We start from the raw sequence: 19,122 nt of genomic DNA, 5'->3' as shown, positions 1-19,122 counted from the left end.
CCCAAAGCTAAAATCGACCTTCAAAGGAAGGATATTTTAGAACGTGAAGGAGATTAAAGAGGACATGACGAGACAGTTGAAGGTGGTCCCAAAAGAGAACTTTCCAGACTATTTTGAAAAGTGGAATGGGCACTGGGATAAGTACGTGAGGTTCTTTGAAGAGAACTAAGCCGCCAATAATCTAGGTAGGTTTTTTTTTATTAAATATTAAATGACTGAATACTTTCTGAGCAAATCTCGTTTCTCTTTATTTTCGTCATATGTTTGGTTTCAGTATTTTCATAGGGATACACATTTTATAATTCAGTAATAATCATAGACCATTTGCTTAGGTCAGGCTGTATTGTGTTTCCCTAGTAAGCCTGCACTTGGAATGAGATCGTATGCCTCTTGGGTTGAGTGCATTATTGGGATTTTCCTGAAATTTTCTCCAATTGTGTCCACATCTGTGGAGTAACGGTTAGCCCGTCTAGCCGCGAAACCAGGTGGCCCGGGTTCGATTCCCGGTCGGGGCAAGTTACCTGGTTGAGGTTTTTTCTGGGGTTTTCCCTCAACCCAATATGAGCAAATGCTGGGTAACTTTCGGTGTTGGACCCCAGACTCATTTCACCGGCATTATCACCTTCACCTCATTCAGATGCTAAATAACCTAAGCTGTTGATAAAGCGTCGTAAAATAACCAACCAAAAAAAATTCTCCAATTGTAAGGTGAATGTGCGGTAATCCCAAGGTGAATCCTCGGACTCATCACGCCAGTTACATCGACATGAGATAACCTCTCAGTTGATACAAGATCACTAAGTAACCAATAAAAAAACTAATTATAAAATGCTCATTTGTTCTGAGATTACCAAATTTCTTTGAAAGAAGGTTGTTTTGGCCGTTATTTCTATTGAATAAATGTTACTTTTTTTTACAGGTTTGGAGTTTTCATCAACAGCGAAAAATCAAATCCATGTACTATTTTGACAAGATTTTGTAGGACAAAATCTCTGGATTGTGTGGAGAAAGTTTTAAATCAACCATCAGCAAATGTGTCGTTCTCCACATTCGAAGATCTGTTTATTAAATTTTGTATTAAACACAACCTCTTCAATTTAGTATTTCCTTGTTTTCAAAATTGTGACTTTTCAAATGACAGGATAGAATCTCTGTGTCCATCATCACCAAATGAGCAAGGTGAAATGAATTGGTTTAGACTATGGCTGACATTGAAGGAATTGGACGGTAGTTTATCCGACGAATCTGTGGTCTTCCAAGCTGTGAAGGATACTACAACATTTTTGAGCAAAGGAAACATAAATAATTACCTCCAAGAACATCCTTTTGTGGTTTTGGCGACGTCGATCTTTAGCAAGAAAACACTAAAAGATGTATTTGAGTCGAAGGATGGAGCAGGTTTTTCCATGAGTAGTGACTGTCTTCAGACAACTCTGAAACACTTACCACTCTTGGAAATGGCCCTCTATTCACAACAAAATGACTACAGAAGGCAACCTGACGTAACAGTATATCAATTACTACAAGGATGTTCACCATTTGACGTTTCCAAGCTTTTTGGCTGGCAGAGTATGCACATGTAAGTTTTATACAATGAGGAAATTGAAACTTTAAAATTTTTCTTGTGTAGGTATGGACACTGAAAATACAGGTTCCAGAATTCAACCGAAGAAATTTATCTGGTTATAGAGGGGTTGTAAACAAGCAATTTGGGATATGGATCCCAGGGTCTCCAACGAAAAATATCTGAGTTATCAGTTATTAAATTTGTTTACATTTGACATTCATAATCCAGTATTGAAATGAAATAGGGATATGATATGATATGGGTTGATTTCGGACCTTATTAATGATTGCAATGTTTTCATGGAGTACTTTTCTTCAAATTTGAGACAATATAAATTCGTCTTCAGCTAATGCGGCAGGAGCAAAGATGGCAGAATGATCTATAGGTTTGGCGCATTGCATTATATTGTAATGTATTGTACCGGTATTTATTTACATTCCATGGTATTCGTACATTGCTTCACATCTAGAATATGGAATATGTCAAATGGGAAAAAAAATCTTAATAGTACTATAAAGTCCTAAAGTACTACAGAGTTTTACAAATAGTCTACTACTTAGTACAACCCAAAGTTTTAGTATTAATACTTAATACAACATAGAAATATTCATGCAGTGTTGTTGAATGTCATGAATTCATCTACAGAATAGAAGGCGTGAGAAATTAGGTACTTCTTTAATTTGGTCCTAAATTATATCTGTCCATTATTCTTAGTGATGTTTTTTGTCACTGATGACTGATGATATATCATTTTCCCGTTTTTAGAAATATAAAGAGAAATACCTTTTTAGCAAATAATTTTCTGATACCAACTCATATTTATCTGTCATTCTTTCTCGTTATGTAAGAATAAATGTATTATTTAAGAATTTAGTTATAACTTTCTAGTGTTAAATTGAAAAGTAAGTGGTAAATTACTTCAGTTCACTAGTTTCGACTACATAAGATGTAATTTATATTTTGTGGCATAGATTTCAGAAAGACTTGGATTCATCATATGCTATGATGAATATATAATTTTCATAATTCTAACGTACGATTTTGTTTGCAGAATATTGGATAATTTTATCAACAGTAATCTCACTAGAGATTGATTTATCTAGAGAAAATCAAAACTCGAATGGGATTTGACTATTACACAATTAGAACAAAGTATATAAAGATTAGAAGAAATAAAATACTCTAATACAATAAAATATTAATTGACTTAATAAAATTCTATTTCACTAATGTTAGCTTCACCAAAACATTTGAACGGAGTCGCCGTTTTCTGTCGACTGTCTATGCGGGAAACAAATGACGATTGCAAAGCATGTTTTATAGTGCTGTAAAGACAAATGCTAGGGAAGTGATAAAATTGTGCGATAAGGCAGCCATGATTGGTTGAAAGACGTATTTTTGTACCGTTTTATTTGTCAAAAGTAATATGACATAGTAAAAGTGTAATAGTCTCTGAAATACTGTTTGAGACATTATTGTGTGAAACTGTGTATAAAAAAGCTGAAATACTGTATCAGTTTACATATGTTTTTCGTAAAATAAAAATTAACCGTAACTGAAAAACATTTTCTATCATTTCAGATTAAAAGGTGAAGAATTCCCTCACTTCACATCTGAAAAACTATGTGCGAAATATGGACACAACGTTACCCTGAGCTACATGTATTATCTGAAGCAAGGGAGACCTAGCTTTGCTGTGAACATGTTCATTATAGATCAATTGAGATCGCACAGAAGAATTTCTAAGAAAATGTAAGTCTTAAGATATACCGGTAGTCAAACTTCTGATTCCCATTGAAATTTTATCTGGAGAGATGTTTAACAGATCATTTGTTTGTAATTTCCCAGGAAGAAGCAAGCATGTAATTTTGCACATGGCTTGGCATTACGAAACTTCACAAATCGGAGCATCACTTGTGCCTGTGTATCCTTTATTGAAATGCTCGGTGCAGATTCAGACTCTGTTAAGATTCATGTGGCAGCAGCAAATAAAATACTCAGTTACTTCAATTTGTCTGAGAATGGTGACAGTGAGAAAGAGCAACTTCATAGGGATAAAGTTGGTAAGAAAAAAAAAATTATGATATCCTCAGGATGTTAAAATATTTAGTACAAATGATTATGCTATTCTGGTAGTAGAAGTGTTCATAGGTATTACTCTCACATGGGAACTGTTAATGAACTCGTATAGAAATCTCCTTTCATACTACGCACATAGTTGGATCTCTACAGCTGATGGAAAAACTTGAATGAGAGATTGTCGAAAAGTGACAGGGGCTTTATGAAATCTCGAAGATTGCATGAAACGTCTTTATTCTTGGTATGTAATTTTTAGGTTAGGTGAGGATGGATGGATTTAAGGATTAAATAAATATTACTGCAGGCAGGATGAGTATATCCTATCTAATAAATTAGATAATAGAATGAAATAGACCATGTGAAATGATGCAATGATGCACTGAAAGAAGGTGAAATGGGATGAGAATAATTAAGATATGCAATTGCACGTGCTTGCAAGGGAATTTGGGACTATGAGGAAAAATCAGTGTGAGCTCTAAGCTTGTTGGCCACTTGTCTCACTCAGTTTTTCTCAGTTATGTTGAAGGAAATTAAGATAATTTTAAATGAAAAAACCGAAAATGGATGTAGCCTAATAGCTATTACAGGGAGGGAGGGAGGGGAGGAATGTCGCAAACACGATCTGCAACTCGACAGAACAGTATCAGGGCACATGTTAAAAGCCTGGGAAAAGCAAGTGGTTAGAGGGGGATCGCTATCCTCACTATACAAGGGATCTGAGATCTTGAACTAGCGAATGATGATCAAGTAAGCTTTCCCAAAAGTATTCAAGGCGAAACATGAAAACAAAAGTTCTAATTTGTGAGGATTTTAATTTGGAAAACGCTGAAATTTATGAATTTAAATACTATTATAGTCACAATCATGCCATGGTATGAAAGAAAAATTTCACAACCTCGAGCGGGAATCGAACCTGCGACTTCCTGTTCTCTGGTCAGGCGCTCTACCACTGAGCTATCGAGTTCGTCTCACGCCAAAGGCTCGGAATTATCCTTTCATACTGGCGACTCTGTTATAGAGTACTGTCCATAGCATCTGATCTAGTCAGCACTGCTTATGGCTTGAAAGAAACTTTACAAATGTAATCTTCATCTTACGATGTTTGGTGACGTATACACGTCCGTTGATGTGACATATTAATGAATTTAAATACTATTATAGTCACAATCATGCCATGGTATGAAAGAAAAATTTCACAACCTCGAGCGGGAATCGAACCTGCGACTTCCTGTTCTCCGGTCAGGCGCTCTACCACTGAGCTATCGAGTTCGTCTTACGCCAAAGGCTCGGAATTATCCTTTCATACTGGCGACTCTGTTATAGAGTACTGTCCATAGCATCTGATCTAGTCAGCACTGCTTATGGCTTGAAAGAAACTTTACAAATGTAATCTTCATCTTACGATGTTTGGTGACGTTGTCAAATCAACGGACGTGTATACGTCACCAAACATCGTAAGCTGAAATTTATGTAGGGAAATGTATAGATGCATGGCCCATTTCTTTTAGGGCTAATCTCGTCATTTGTCTTAGGGCCTTAGGAAAAACCACAGGCAGAATGAGCTGTTTCAATTTAGAAGACTAGCCAATTGGCTACAAAGTGACTCTTTTAAAATGTATGTGTGCATAGAATGTAACAAGATCTGCCTATGTATATATGAAAGTTGTAGATAAGAGAGTGATAGCTATATGACCGGAGGTCAATGCTGTCATTCAACATTGTAATGCACTGCAGCCAAATAAATAGAATAAAAATATAAAGTGACTCTATTAAAATATGACCTGATCGACCGTGACAGCTTAATGTGGGGAAAGGTGGGGGAAAGGAATTTGTTTTCCTGGCTTAGAGTTTTTGGGGGTGGAGTATTACCATGTGGAATGATTATAATGATTGCAATGAAAGAAGGTGAAATCGGAGCAGAAATAATTAAAAGGTACTTGATCACAATCCTTGCAAGTGAATTTGGGACCGTGGGGAAAAATCTATGTGAGCTTGTCTCACTCCATTTTTTACTCTTCCATAGAAGGAAATTAAGATAATTTTAAAGGGGAAAAGCAGAAAATGGACGTAAACTAATAGCTACCGCATAACATAAGGGAGAGTAACATGTGGCGAACCTCCAGGCACATTAAATAGGGACTGGAAAGAGATGGACCACGTGCAAAACCATGAGACACGAAGTTCATCTCACACTTCTCCTTTTATGCTATATGCCACAAGTGACATCAGAGGAAACCTTTCATGTCAAAAGTTACAATCGTTATCTTCTTGTAGATCGAATATAGACGTTTTATGTCAAAAATTGAGTGACCTCCAGGCCTTGTAAGCAGTGTTGAATTAGCTGGCACAGCACATTTCATGCATGATCTTGATTCACATGTCATATACACACACCTTGATGACACTGAGGGTGCATAGATTGTAGGCTAAGTACACAAGCGACAAAGAGGTGTCCATAAATGCTGAAATAACATCTTTGCAATCACATATAACATGTGCTCTCAAGGAAAAATCAATTCTTTTCGAGCCCTAACAAAGTGTACAGATAGATTAATTTGGAACATCAAAGATAAATCAATCATTTTAGGCTAAGTACCCAAGCAACCAAGAGGTATCGACAGATGCTGCAACAGCATATTTGCAGTTCTCCCATATGACATGTACCCCAAAGGAAAAAAAAAAAAAAAAAAACAGCCCCTTTCAAGGCTAAGAAATCAGTCAATCTCCTTAATGTATCCAGCTGTTTGGTGACAACATAAAGTCCACTATAGTCCACTGTAGAAAGCTAAGAAATGAATTAGATACATAATTAATCTATTAACATGGAACATCAAAGATTAATCTATCCAAAGAGTCAGAAAGATTTCTTAAGATCAAAGAGAGCTTTATCCAACTTTGGACATAAGTGTGACACAAATCTACAAAAGGAAAAGTACTATTTAATATCTTGAAAAATCTAACAACTTATAATTTTTAAGTAAACGGAATAGGAGAACCCAGACTTTCTGAATGAGAATCAGGACTTGACTCATAACAACAGGATCGTTCCTCTTCAAATTTAGCATAACATACAACTCAGCATGCAAAATCTGTAACTCAGAAATAATCTATCTAAAAAGAGACTTTAGACACACATTATTCTTGGACATGGAGTATAGTTTTCCGGCATAATTAAAAATTGAAACATGGTTTTATAACAAATTCCATTCTATAATTCATGCACATAATTTTTCATATTGCATTGTAAATACTCTGACATGATAGGAAAGTATTGAATGTGACATGTGCAGTGTAAATACTCTGACATGATAGGAAATTATTGAATGTGACATGTTTCCCTCTAGCAGCCTCTCTTCTGTCAACCTTCATACAGTTACTTAGACGAAAATTGTCGATAAGTAACCATTAGTTAATAATAATAATAATAATAATAATAATAATAATAATAATAATAATAATAATAATAATAATAATAATAATATTTATTTGTCAGAAACCAGTGTACAAGGCCTGGATATGACATCGTTAGGTTCGATAATACACACACACGCACACATACACTCACACATGCACAAACAAACTTAGCACAAATAAATATAGACAAGTAAACAAATAATTATAAGCAAATAAACATAATATTTAAGTATAGTAAGGAAATATGTGCCCCCTCCCAGTAACAATCTTCTTAATACGGTAAAGTGTTGCCTTGCATGATTCTGTTATTTCTGTTATAGGTTTGTTGATGCAAGGTCTAGTGCTCGCAAAAGAACAAACAACAAAAGAGATTTTGACATTATTAGAAGCTGCTCTTCAAAACAGCCATTCATTTTCTGACCAGTGTGATCATTCTGTCGTGAAAAAGTTGTTACATTGGGGTTTGGCTGTTAAATTTGCCAGACTGCATCATATGAAGTTACCCGAACTGCTACTGAGACAATGTGCAAGGGAAGATTTGTGGTTTCCATTTGTGTTATTCATACAGCTTCACCAATATCCTGTTGATCAGGTTAGTTAAACCGTCATTAGAATATAAATCTTCATTATTTTTAATTTTTGAAGTTTTGCACCATTTAAGTTTACTTAAAATGGTGGATATTCTGTTAACATCAATAATAATAATAATAATAATAATAATAATAATAATAATAATATATATTTTTTTAATCCAATGCCATCAGGTTGTCTTTTCGACATTTCTGGTCTTCTCTCCTGGCCGTGGCTTAGTTGTAACCCACTTCTGAGGTTGGGGCGCCTGGAAGGCGGAGTTACATTACCCCGATGATGTGATAGGATGATTATGATAATGTGGTGCCAGGAGAGATCTTAAATCTAGACTTAAACTAAATTCCAGACCATGGACGAACACAGGAATAATCCCTTTTAAGGAAAAATTCCTGTGCTCTAACCGGGAATCGAACCCGGGACCTCATGAACTATAGCAGAAGCTCTGACCACTAGACCATGAGGCTGGTCATAATAATAATAATAATAATAATAATAATAATAATAATAATAATAATAATAATAATAATAATAATAATAATCTTTGCCATTGGCACCATTACATCACCACTGATGCCATCATCATCATCATCATCATCATCATCATCATCATCATCAAATGAAGTTTAAGGATAACCTAATGTAAGAGAAGGGCTCCAATTTACTTTGTTATGAGTATTCACTGAACTCCATCATTTTTTCTATCCAGGTATTACAACTTGTGAAAGAATTTCGGTCAAGTCATCTTCAAGAACATTTATCACATGCCTTGAGTAACAAAATGGCTGTGAAGCAAGATCACGGTGTGACTCAGAGCAGAAATAAATTAATACCAAGAGATTCACGAAAAACTCTGTATACAACTATAGGTTTTCGAAAAGGAGATCCAGGAAGTGTAAGTAATGATTTCAGAATCGGAAAAGCTTGAATTGAGATTCTCTGTTGTTAGCTAATATTTGTCAACTTCAAATAGTGTAGTATTTCAGTTGTCCTGTGCATTTTATATTTACCATATTTTCTCGAATACCTTGTGCCCTTGAATAAGCCACACACCCCACTTTTGAAAAGGGGAGAAAAATTAAAACAGACACAATATACAAAAATAAAACTTTTAACAAATGTATTCACGACAAATTAAAAACAGTTAAACACAAATATAGTTCAGTTAACAGTAAATTAATTAATTTTATCCTGAACCAGAACTCATTTCAAACCCATCCTATACACACACACTGCACACGTCTGTTGCTTTGCTTAATAGGCTGTTTACATGATATCCTGCAACATTAATAGCACACATCATGATTTGCATGTTCCTCTGCATCTTTGATAATTTTAAGTTTTTCGCTGCAAGTAAAGGATCGCTATCTCATATCTTTAGTGGTACTCATTTTCAGATTTTAAAATATAAGACGCATAAACTATACACTTATCACACTTGAACTTGATTCAGACACATGTACTGCTAATTCAAATGCCATTTAACAATGTTAACATACAGCAGAGTCCGTATAGATTTGTTTCTGTCTGATGCTTTTCCAATTCATTGCGGGCTAAAGCAAGGAGATGCACTATCACCTTTACTATTTTAATTTTTCTCTCGAATATGCCATTAGGAAAGTCAAGGAAGACGGAGAGAGTTTGGAATTTAACAGGTTACATCAGCTGCTTGTTTATGAGGATGACGTGAATATGTTAGGAGAAAATCCACAAACGATTAGGGAAAAAACAGAAATTTTACTTGAAGCAAGTAATGAGATAGGTTTGGAAGTGAATCCCGAAAAAACAAAGTATATGTTTATGCCGCGTGACTAGAATATAGTACGAAATGGAAATATAAAAATTGGAAATTTATCGTTTGAAGAGGTAGAAAAATTCGAATATCTTGGAGGAACAGTGATAAATATAAATGACACACAAGAAGAAATTAAACGCAGAATAAATATGGGAAATTCCTGCTATTATTTGGTTAAGAAACTTTTGTCATCTAGTCTGCTAACCTAACATAATTAGGAACATTAAATCCAGACGTTTGAGATGGTCAGGGTATGTATCACTTTTGGGTGAATCCAGAAATGCGTATAGAGTGTTAATTGGGAGACCTGAGGGAGAAAGACCTTTGGGGAGGCCGAGACATAGATGGGAGGATAATATTAAAATGGATTTGAGGGAGATGGGATATGATGCTAGGGATTAATCTTGCTCAGGATAGGGACTGATTGCGGTCTTTTGTGAGTTTGGCAATGAAACTCCAAGTTCTCTGAAAGCCATTTGTAAGTAAGTAAGTAATAATTGAAATACCTGCGCAGGAAGATAATGGCATGTGCTACCACCTTAGGAGTTGAGCGAGAGAAAAATTGAGCAATGTTTTAGACTTCATTTTGAATAAGCCACGCATATCCTGAAAAAAAAGAGTGCGCGGAATATTCTTGCAAATACGGTATTTTAGAGTAAGAAATGAGTGGATGGAAGGAAGTGTGAGTGGGTAGATGGATGACTGTGTTAGTTGCTTGGTCAGTCTGTCTGTCAGTCAGTTAATGATTGAATGAACAAACTAACAGAGTAAATAATGCATCAATCCATCACTTTTTTTTAAGGATTGAGCCCAGTGATCCACTATGAGATTTGTAAACCATCTTTAAACATCAATATGAAGGAGGACACATTGATATTTTTAGCATGTCACAAAGCCGCTGTTTAACAAAACACACAGAAAAGTTACATACACTTGTTCCTGTATATGGGTCATGAATATACATTTTGTTACTGGAAACCAAATGCAGATTCGTTGAATTTGTAATAAAATGAATTAAATAATCTGCACGCTATTTTGATGGTATTAAAATTGAGTTGCGTACAGAGTTGTTAAATTGAGAGAAAGGAAATATGGGTTCCATTCTTTAATAGATATATTATATATAAATTTATGATTGTCATTGCAGGAATCTTCAAGCAGCTCTCCTACTCAAGCAACAGATAGTGTAATGCATGTCAGTAGCAGTTCTAGTGAGGACTCCTACCAACACCAGCAGAGTGATGACAGTTCTCCAGACCTAAAATGTTTCGACAACAGTGAAGATGTGTTTTCCACTCTTCTAAAGTGTCACAGAAGTCAAGATCCACCACGCTCTCTATTGGCTGCATGTCAAGCTCTTCAGAATCCCTTATTTGCTGTTTTTGCAACTTGTTACGAGGTTAGAATCAGAATTGTTATGAAAACTGTATTCTTTGTCGTAATTAATATAGAATCCCGTGGCATTATAAGGCTAAGCAAGAAATGGTTCTTTCTAATTTGTACAAACTTCTTCATTAGGCCTATATATTTACACATCATCTCAGAGTTTTTTATTTATTTGTTATTTTTTGTCAAATTGTGAAAATATTGATGGAAGGGACATCTAATGGTGGAATATTTCTGCTACCAGAGTAGATGGTGATTGCAAATTTCATTAAAGACTATCTGTAAAAACTTCGATCACTCTTGACCGCTCTTTTAAATGATTAACTTTGCATTAAATTTGTTCAATTAATTTATTTGTAAAAATATCAATCTCCTGAAAATTTTTGACTCACATTTTTAGAATTAACAGTTACTACACTTAACTAAACACATAAGACATAAGCCTATTACATATTGTTACCACTGTAACAAAATTAATAACAGTCTAAGAAATTTTTATCAAAATGCAGTTTACGAAGCACTGTAGATATGCAAGTGATGGATATGAGTAGAACTATAGTGCTCACAAGTAGGCCTACACAAATGGGGTTCACAAAGGAATCTTCCATAAATTTTGGTCGAAACCCTTTCTTGAAAAAATGAAAATGGCTATGTACTGTTAAGAAAAGTGATCTATATCCAGAGAATGACGAGCACGCAGTGGACGAGGACAGTGATGGACAGGCAGACATGGAGGACTCTGGAAAGAGACATATTCAAGGAAACAAACATTTAAATTGTTGTTATAGTGAAGTAGCTTAACTCATTTGAACTGATTCACCAAATGGAGTGAATTTCCGAGCCCACCATACAATTTAAAGGGTCACCCACGTAATATGTGGATATATTTTACGAGAATTTAATTATAATACACAACTCAACCTTCTAGATTGTGGATGTTTCGTTAAAAAATACTTTTTTCAACATCCTGAACATTCCAATTTATGGCAGTTACAACGTTGTTGGAGTGACCATTGTCCTTACGGGATTTTAGACCGTTCATTCGTTTATCAATTCACCTTCATTAGAAGTTACAAGTAATGAGGAAATCTATTATAAATTTATCTAATTTTTTAAGTGCACCAATGGATTTCTGATAAAAAATATTGCTTAACATTACAATTGTGTCATTTAATTTTGTATGTATACATTTCAGCCCTCATCAGTATTACCTTCCTTCTGCACGTGGCTTGTGACTTCATTATCTGACAGTATATCAGTACAGTTGAAATCAGAACTGGCGTCTGCATTGCAACAACACATTTGGTCCCCACAGCAGGTGGAATCACTTCTTGAGGAGGCTGTCTCTACAGGTCGTGTAGCTACACTCGCAAGAGGCTTCCACATATTCTTACCTGTAAGATATCGAAACTTCTTGTCATTAAATTGTATGTCTGATATTTAGTCTTTAAAGTTTAAAACTTGTTCTTTGCATTGTTGTGATTCATGTAACTAATCCTCATTCCATTCAAGAACCCTGCATTAAACAAATGCATCCTATTGGCTGCAGGACAAAGAACCTTTTATGACGTCTAAATGTGACGTTAATTAGTTTCCAGTCTGAAAACATAACCTGTTGTATATTTTTTAAGACTTTATAGGAAACTTTGTGTTTTTCTAAATAAAGGCTGTTCAGCAGGAATGGGATTTGTAGGCGGAAACGAGCATTAACAATTGGCATTGGGGCGTAATAAGATAACAGACAGGTTTCATAATTTATATATGGCGGCATCACAATTGACAGCATAACCCAAACATGGAGATGGGAACAGTGGTCAGTCAGTCAGTTTCTGTATGCTCCTTATACTCTGCAGAATATGATATCGGTGCAGTGCTGTTTTGAAGTTGCATTTTGTTAACGTCTTGCGACCTATGTTAAAGTGTAGGCTATAATGGTTGAGCCAGTTGTCAGTAGTTCAGGACAAAAACATCATAATATCATGGCAGTTCGTTACCTGATGTGGAGACTTCAAAATCTAAGTATGTTTTTGTAAAAATTCTGAATGCATTCAATGCTTTGTGTTAGATTGTTAGTTTAAAATAATTATCTGTCACGTCATGTCACGTTTCATATCGAAGCATCCCTCATTTTATGACACTAACATAGGACCAGTCAGGTGTCATAGTGTGGAAGGATTTTGCATTATGTGTGTTCATATGTAGAGTCTTGTATAGAATGAGGATTATCTCTCTTTGAAAGTACAGTAGCAGCGAATTTTTAATCTGCCCTATATGAGCTCATTTTATTCTCTTGCCTTCTTAAAGATCAGTGTGAGGCAAAGGTGGTGCCTATGCATTTCTCCCCATCTGCCACATTATTTTTTTATGGTATGAGGTAAAATTAGCAAAATAAGAACAAAGTATTTCACTTACCTTCAACTTGAAGCAGTTGTTGGAAATAGTGAAGTGTGGGGAAAAATAAAATAGAGACACAAAATATTTCACTCTTCTTCAGCTTAAAAAATTTGTTAAAAATGGTGTCCTCCCTTGTCTATACATAACTGATGGAAAAAAAAATTTTGGAAGATTTTCTAGAGCTCAATTCCCGGACCACTCTTCAAATCTTGATTTATAATTATTGAAGACTTCCTCGGAATAAGGGTGTAACCAACATATCTATAATACACTGATACAGCGTGAGGTGCCACCTTTGCTTTTCTTCTGTATGCTGTATGTTTTAAACTTCAGTTAAAGAAGGAAAAAATGATACAAATAAATCATTGAATAAAAAAATATAAGTAAGAAAAAGGTGAACAAATTATGTCACAGCTTACAACTACAGTCAAAGACCCCTTTCTTACAGATAGTGAAGAGAAAGAAATCTGCACTTTCACTTCTAACAGGAAATTTACTCTTTTTAGCCTCATTTTTTATATTACAGAGAAAGGATTTTGCTTCTGCATTGGACTGACACCATACTTCAATCCTTTTGGTAGGCTATTATATTTGCCTCTTTGTCGCATTGTATGGTTCTTTTCAATATTAAACTTGGCTCTGATTGACTGGATGGTGTGACTTTTGGTGTTCAAAATAAGTACTTTAGTACGATTCTTGGCATCTCTCAGTGCAGTCCCTACCCGGAGATCCGATTGAGGGACTATTCGACCTCCGGAGAATTTTACACTGAGGGACTCCATGAATCATGTGTTGATGCAGCTTCTGTGGGTACCTCTTTGTTACTTGTTAGCTTAAACAACGACTTTAAGCCCCCTCACCACGACAAGGTGAGTACCCACGAGAGGGTAAAACTGAATAGACTACAGTGGACTATAGTGGACTTTATGTTGTCAGCAAACAGCTGGATACATTAAGAAGATTGATTCTAACAGGAAACAGGGTGCCTCATGCTGTATATGCATCACTGTCACCTTTATCTTACGTAAAACAATACTTCGATTTTATTTAGTCTTTGTTAAATAATGTCTGTATCATATTAAATGAGTATGCTGTAATCTAAATTCATACTTGTTAATATAAATCACAAGTTATGAATCAGTGCACAAATGTAAAAAGACATGTGCACGCATATAATAATGTACATTTTTTGTAAAGTTATTTATTATGTATTCACATGTTTTACTTTGTTATTGAATTGAAAATGATAAACAATTACAGGGTGAAAGTGAAATAGCCTTGCAAATTTACAGAGTGAATATCTCATGTTGTATATAACAAAAAATCTGTAATATCATATTGGTGGAAAGTTAATAGATTTTTCCCAAATGTTTAACATCTTACCGGTAACTATCGCAAGTAGGATCGTGATTTTTGTCCATATTAATAGGAAATCTAATAGAGAATAATTTATCCCTCTGGTGTATTTCATATTATATTATGCAACACTTATTTGTTAATTACAAGAATATTACATAATAATTATATGTGCATTTCAGGAAAATCCACTGTGTGCTTTTACTCAGTTCTTAATGGAATGTGTTGTTAAGAAGGATTTTGAAGGAAGCATCGTAAACTTGAAGAAATTCAAAGCAGGATGTTTGAATTTGAAAATAAATGTAAGTATTACTAGAATGATGAATTAAAGTGGAATTTACAAGTTCTGTTCATATTAATGTACAGCCTATTTGGTTGATGTAAGTACAAATATTTGAAAGATATAATGTATACAATATTTTTCCAGCCTTCTGTTATGGAAAGTGTGGATGCAGAAAGCATATTCCTCAACAACGGTCACTGGGTCTCATCTGTTGCAGTTCACACAGCTTGCATAGCTTTAGCTAAGTGTTTCCCTTCATCACATCATGAGTTGAAATTTATTGATATATTGAATGAGAATTTATTTGCCGATCATTTACCAGGTAAATACCCTGAGAAATTGTTTTATATACAAGACACTGACTTAATATGTGATTAGAAATATGTATGTATGTATTTAATGCTCGACCATTTAAATACCTAATTCAACCTTTATCTACTGGGTGTTTAGTTCAAAGTGTGTCATGGCTCGCTGTATGCCGTCATGTGGCTAGCCGATGAGCCTAGAGAATTAAATCTTCCTACACTTCCGCAGAGGCATATTACCTATGTGCCAGAGAAGTTGCCTGGCAAGTACGGCGTTCATTCTGAACAGTACTTACTGATACATACGGTATTGCCGGTAGTGGCAGGAATGTGAACTGTTTGGAAACACGTATTGAGGCGAGTTTTTTTCCTTATGGGGAGAGGGCTACTTACGTATTTGTTGACATTAACTTCGACGGTCAACATGGACACGGAGCATTTGATTTGTGTTGTGGAATGTTGCTGTACGCAACTGATGATAACAAATACAAGTACCATTTTCCCGCGCAAAATACAGTTCGAAAGAGGTTATGGTAGCACACAGACCGTACAGACCGCCATCTGTTGCTACGACGTTCAAGTTATATCGTACACATTCTCAAGTTCAGATTGAACGCCTTGAATAATAGGCAACTTCTCTGACATAAAAGCTGAAACTCGCTTCAAATCGCTGGCTCACAACAGTGATGTCATGACACACTTTGAAATGAACACCCAGTATACATATTAACACATTCTGCGTTTCTGTGATTCACCATAAAATCGTGCCTCTACCAATTATGAATCTGGATTAATTAGGGCTTGATAAAAATTAAAACGGACGCCATTGACTTGTACTGATTTATGTGCACTACTAGATTAATATTTCAATCTAAATCAAATTTTTAGAGAAAACTCTATACAATGCCAAATTCATAAATGCTGCTAACAGTGCCTATTAAGGTGGGGGGAAAAAACGCACGCACACACGCGCGCGCGCTCACACACACACACACACACACACACACACACACACACACACACTCTCTCTCTCTCTCTCTCTCTCTATCTCCCCCTCCCTTCCTCCCTCTCCTTCTCTTTCTCTCCCTCTCCCCCTCCCCCTTCCTCTCTCTCTTTCTCTCCCTCTCCCCCTCCCCCTTCCTCTCTCTCTCTCTCTCTCTCTCTCTCTCTGCAAATGTCACTCCATTACTATGTGAATATGATGTACTGATTTCTCTATTGTTACTTGTTCAGTGGAAGTGCCTGACTTCTCGCTCCTGGCTCAACTAGCAAAGTGTCTGTCAGGCACTGAAGTACATGCAAATTGGGCTGCTCTGTGTCGAAATAAGAGCAGTACTGAATATCAGGAAGAACTGCAGCACTGTGTAGACCAATTAGTTACTGTTTGCAGTTATCAAGAGGCTTTACAGTTCGTCTCTCTTGTAGAACTTCCCAAAGATTCTGTCATACTTGCCCAGGTTAGTGTTCAAGCTACATTTTTACACATCTCATTCGCAAGTTGTTATAGTGGACACCCTTGTGATGGACACTCTGGGGCCTGCAGTCAATTCTCTAAGAAAAAATATTACAGTTGTTCATAGTCATGCTGTACTTATTATAAGTGCAATGCATGATCAGGACAAATCACAGCATCTATCTGCACATAAGAGGGGATCAAAGTTGTGCGAGGTGCACTGGTCTCGACGTTGTTTATTTTAATTGTTTGAAAAGTAGCAAAAATTTTATTTTATTATGTGTTCATAAAAGTGCAAACTAATAGTGTCATTGCATTCTTATATGGACAAAATGCGTTATGAATGCATTGAAATTACTTTAGGTTTGTTTACAAGTACGATATACAGTAACATATAGTTCATTTCATCTGCTAAAGAAAATGTATCATCTCTTTTCGTAGTTCGAGATTACAACATTGAACTATGTCTGTGCTTGGTATTGCTCTGCATTCACTATAGCTGCTTTCAGCATCATAGATATACACGAAAATAATAATTTAATTCTGTTTATTTTTTAATGATACATGATAAGATACGTATATCTCCCTGTCAATAAAAAAATCAGAGAAGTCTTTTAACTTATTTTTCCCAAAGGAACCACCCTTTCCAAAGAGCTAACTGAAATGCAACTTTTTACAGCAAGTTTTTACTTTCTCTGAAGAACTTAACTTTCATTTCTATTAATTTATTAATTGTATATTAAAATTGTGTAGTGTACTTTGTCTTCCAAACAGCATCTATTTAAGGGAAGTATGTTAGAATTAAAAAAAAATTAATTAATTCTAATAAAAGACAGGTCTTCCAGTTTAAAAAATGAAATATGATTGTCATGCCCCTTGCTTCTTATGATGATATCTGGATATATGTCATTGATAAAGTTTGGTCACGTTGTTAATCCACATTAATTATTGGAACTGAATAATGCTTGCTGCCATTACTACAGGAAAATTCCAGCATTATTCTCTTAGCAATCCCTTTGTAGCTACAAAATTCTTTGATTAATACAGGTAATTTAATTGTAATATACAACTTTCATTTTTCTTTTCTGTCTTCCTCCCCCCCCCCCCCCTCCCGTTTGTGGGAACTGTCATACAGTAGAAAAAGCATGAATGTCTGTAATAATCACAATTTACTTATTTATATGTTATACGGCACAGGAGAGTAGTTAGAATGGAGAATTGGGGTACATGCTCCTCCTTTAACCAAAAATCCGAGAAATTATTTGTTATTGCTCTTCTTTTCTCAGAGGTTTCACTGTCCAGAGGTAACTGAAATGTAATATTTATGTTAACTTTAGGAAACGAGTCTTTCTGTTGAAAAAGAATACCTAGTTGTCTTACCTCCTCCCTTACTTATGATGTGGATGTGATACTAATCCACTGATGTATGAATTAAGTATTTAATATTACATTAAACATATAATAATCTTATACTTGTATGTCTTTTTTAATTGTGATTGCTCATTTTTTTACTGCACTCATTCCAGTGCAATTAAAGAAGATGTTACAAATATTTTTAACAGTACGAACTGAACCCATTCTTTTGGTAGAAAAATAACAAAGTGATTTTCTATAGCAAGTCACATAGAATTCGTAATCTTTCTTGGCACAAGACAGATGCAATCTTTAGTTTTCTTGATGAATGTGTAATGTGTAATCACTTGCTATTGTAAATAGTATGGATAAACTTTGAATTATTTATATATTATTACAGTGGTCACATGAATTCAACAAAATTGATCAGATGACATGTAGTCAGACAGATATTGACTGTGCCTCTTTTTGGTACAAATGTCATGAAGCATTCAGTGAAGCTGAAGTCAACCGCAAAAATGCTGTCGATTTTTTCAAAGAACACTCGGAAAAAGTGCTACTATATAAAGAAAGGTAATTATATAAAAATTAACATTTCTAGCAATGTGATCCTTTTCTTGGTAGTTTGTATTCTTGCTCTTCGAATCATAGAATACTGACAACAAAATACAAGGCTGTGTTAATGCTTCAGAAATATAAACTCTAATCATCTTGAGGGCTGTTAGAATTGTGTCTACACTGTAAACATTAACATATTAACTTTTCGTTTTTTAACATGAAACATTTATGCTCTTGACATTTGAGAAATCTGGTCTCACTTTCTGTTTCACTCCACCGAGGGCCAGATGGAAAATTACGCAATGGAGAAATGGATAAATCTGACTAACGTTAAGCAAGCTTGAAAATTGATAGAGGGTCCTAGCAGAAAGATTGGTAGGATACTCTTATCCTTTAACAGTGCACAGCTTGGAGGTATAGTGGGCCTATTAACAGGACACAACACTCAGGAAACACCTGCATGTGATGGGATTGACTACAGATCCCAAATGCAGGAAGTGCAGAAGAGAAATGAAATCTTCTCTCCACATATTATGTGATAGTGAGCCTTTGTTCACAATCAGATATGTTCGCTTGGGCTCAGATAGGCTG

The 19,122-nt window shown here is 35.3% G+C and overlaps 1 protein-coding gene across 2 annotated transcripts in view; it reads left to right on the top strand.

The window, feature by feature from the left end:
- Positions 1-19,122, top strand: part of LOC138692891 (spatacsin) — a 75,302-nt gene that overhangs the window by 29,972 nt on the left and 26,208 nt on the right. For both annotated transcript variants that reach the window (XM_069816207.1, XM_069816208.1), the window contains exons 13-23: positions 920-1,579; positions 3,149-3,319; positions 3,416-3,630; positions 7,381-7,652; positions 8,358-8,543; positions 10,591-10,842; positions 12,025-12,225; positions 14,762-14,881; positions 15,007-15,184; positions 16,401-16,624; positions 18,374-18,546. In XM_069816207.1, the coding sequence (XP_069672308.1) occupies positions 920-1,579; positions 3,149-3,319; positions 3,416-3,630; positions 7,381-7,652; positions 8,358-8,543; positions 10,591-10,842; positions 12,025-12,225; positions 14,762-14,881; positions 15,007-15,184; positions 16,401-16,624; positions 18,374-18,546 (2,652 nt within the window). The remainder of the gene's footprint in view (positions 1-919; positions 1,580-3,148; positions 3,320-3,415; positions 3,631-7,380; positions 7,653-8,357; positions 8,544-10,590; positions 10,843-12,024; positions 12,226-14,761; positions 14,882-15,006; positions 15,185-16,400; positions 16,625-18,373; positions 18,547-19,122) is intronic.

The sequence above is a fragment of the Periplaneta americana genome, chromosome 17 (assembly GCF_040183065.1).
Source record: "Periplaneta americana isolate PAMFEO1 chromosome 17, P.americana_PAMFEO1_priV1, whole genome shotgun sequence".
In the NCBI taxonomy this organism is placed as follows: domain Eukaryota; kingdom Metazoa; phylum Arthropoda; class Insecta; order Blattodea; family Blattidae; genus Periplaneta; species Periplaneta americana.
The sequence above is the reverse complement of the archived record's forward strand: the minus strand, read 5'-3'. Positions and strand labels throughout refer to the sequence as shown.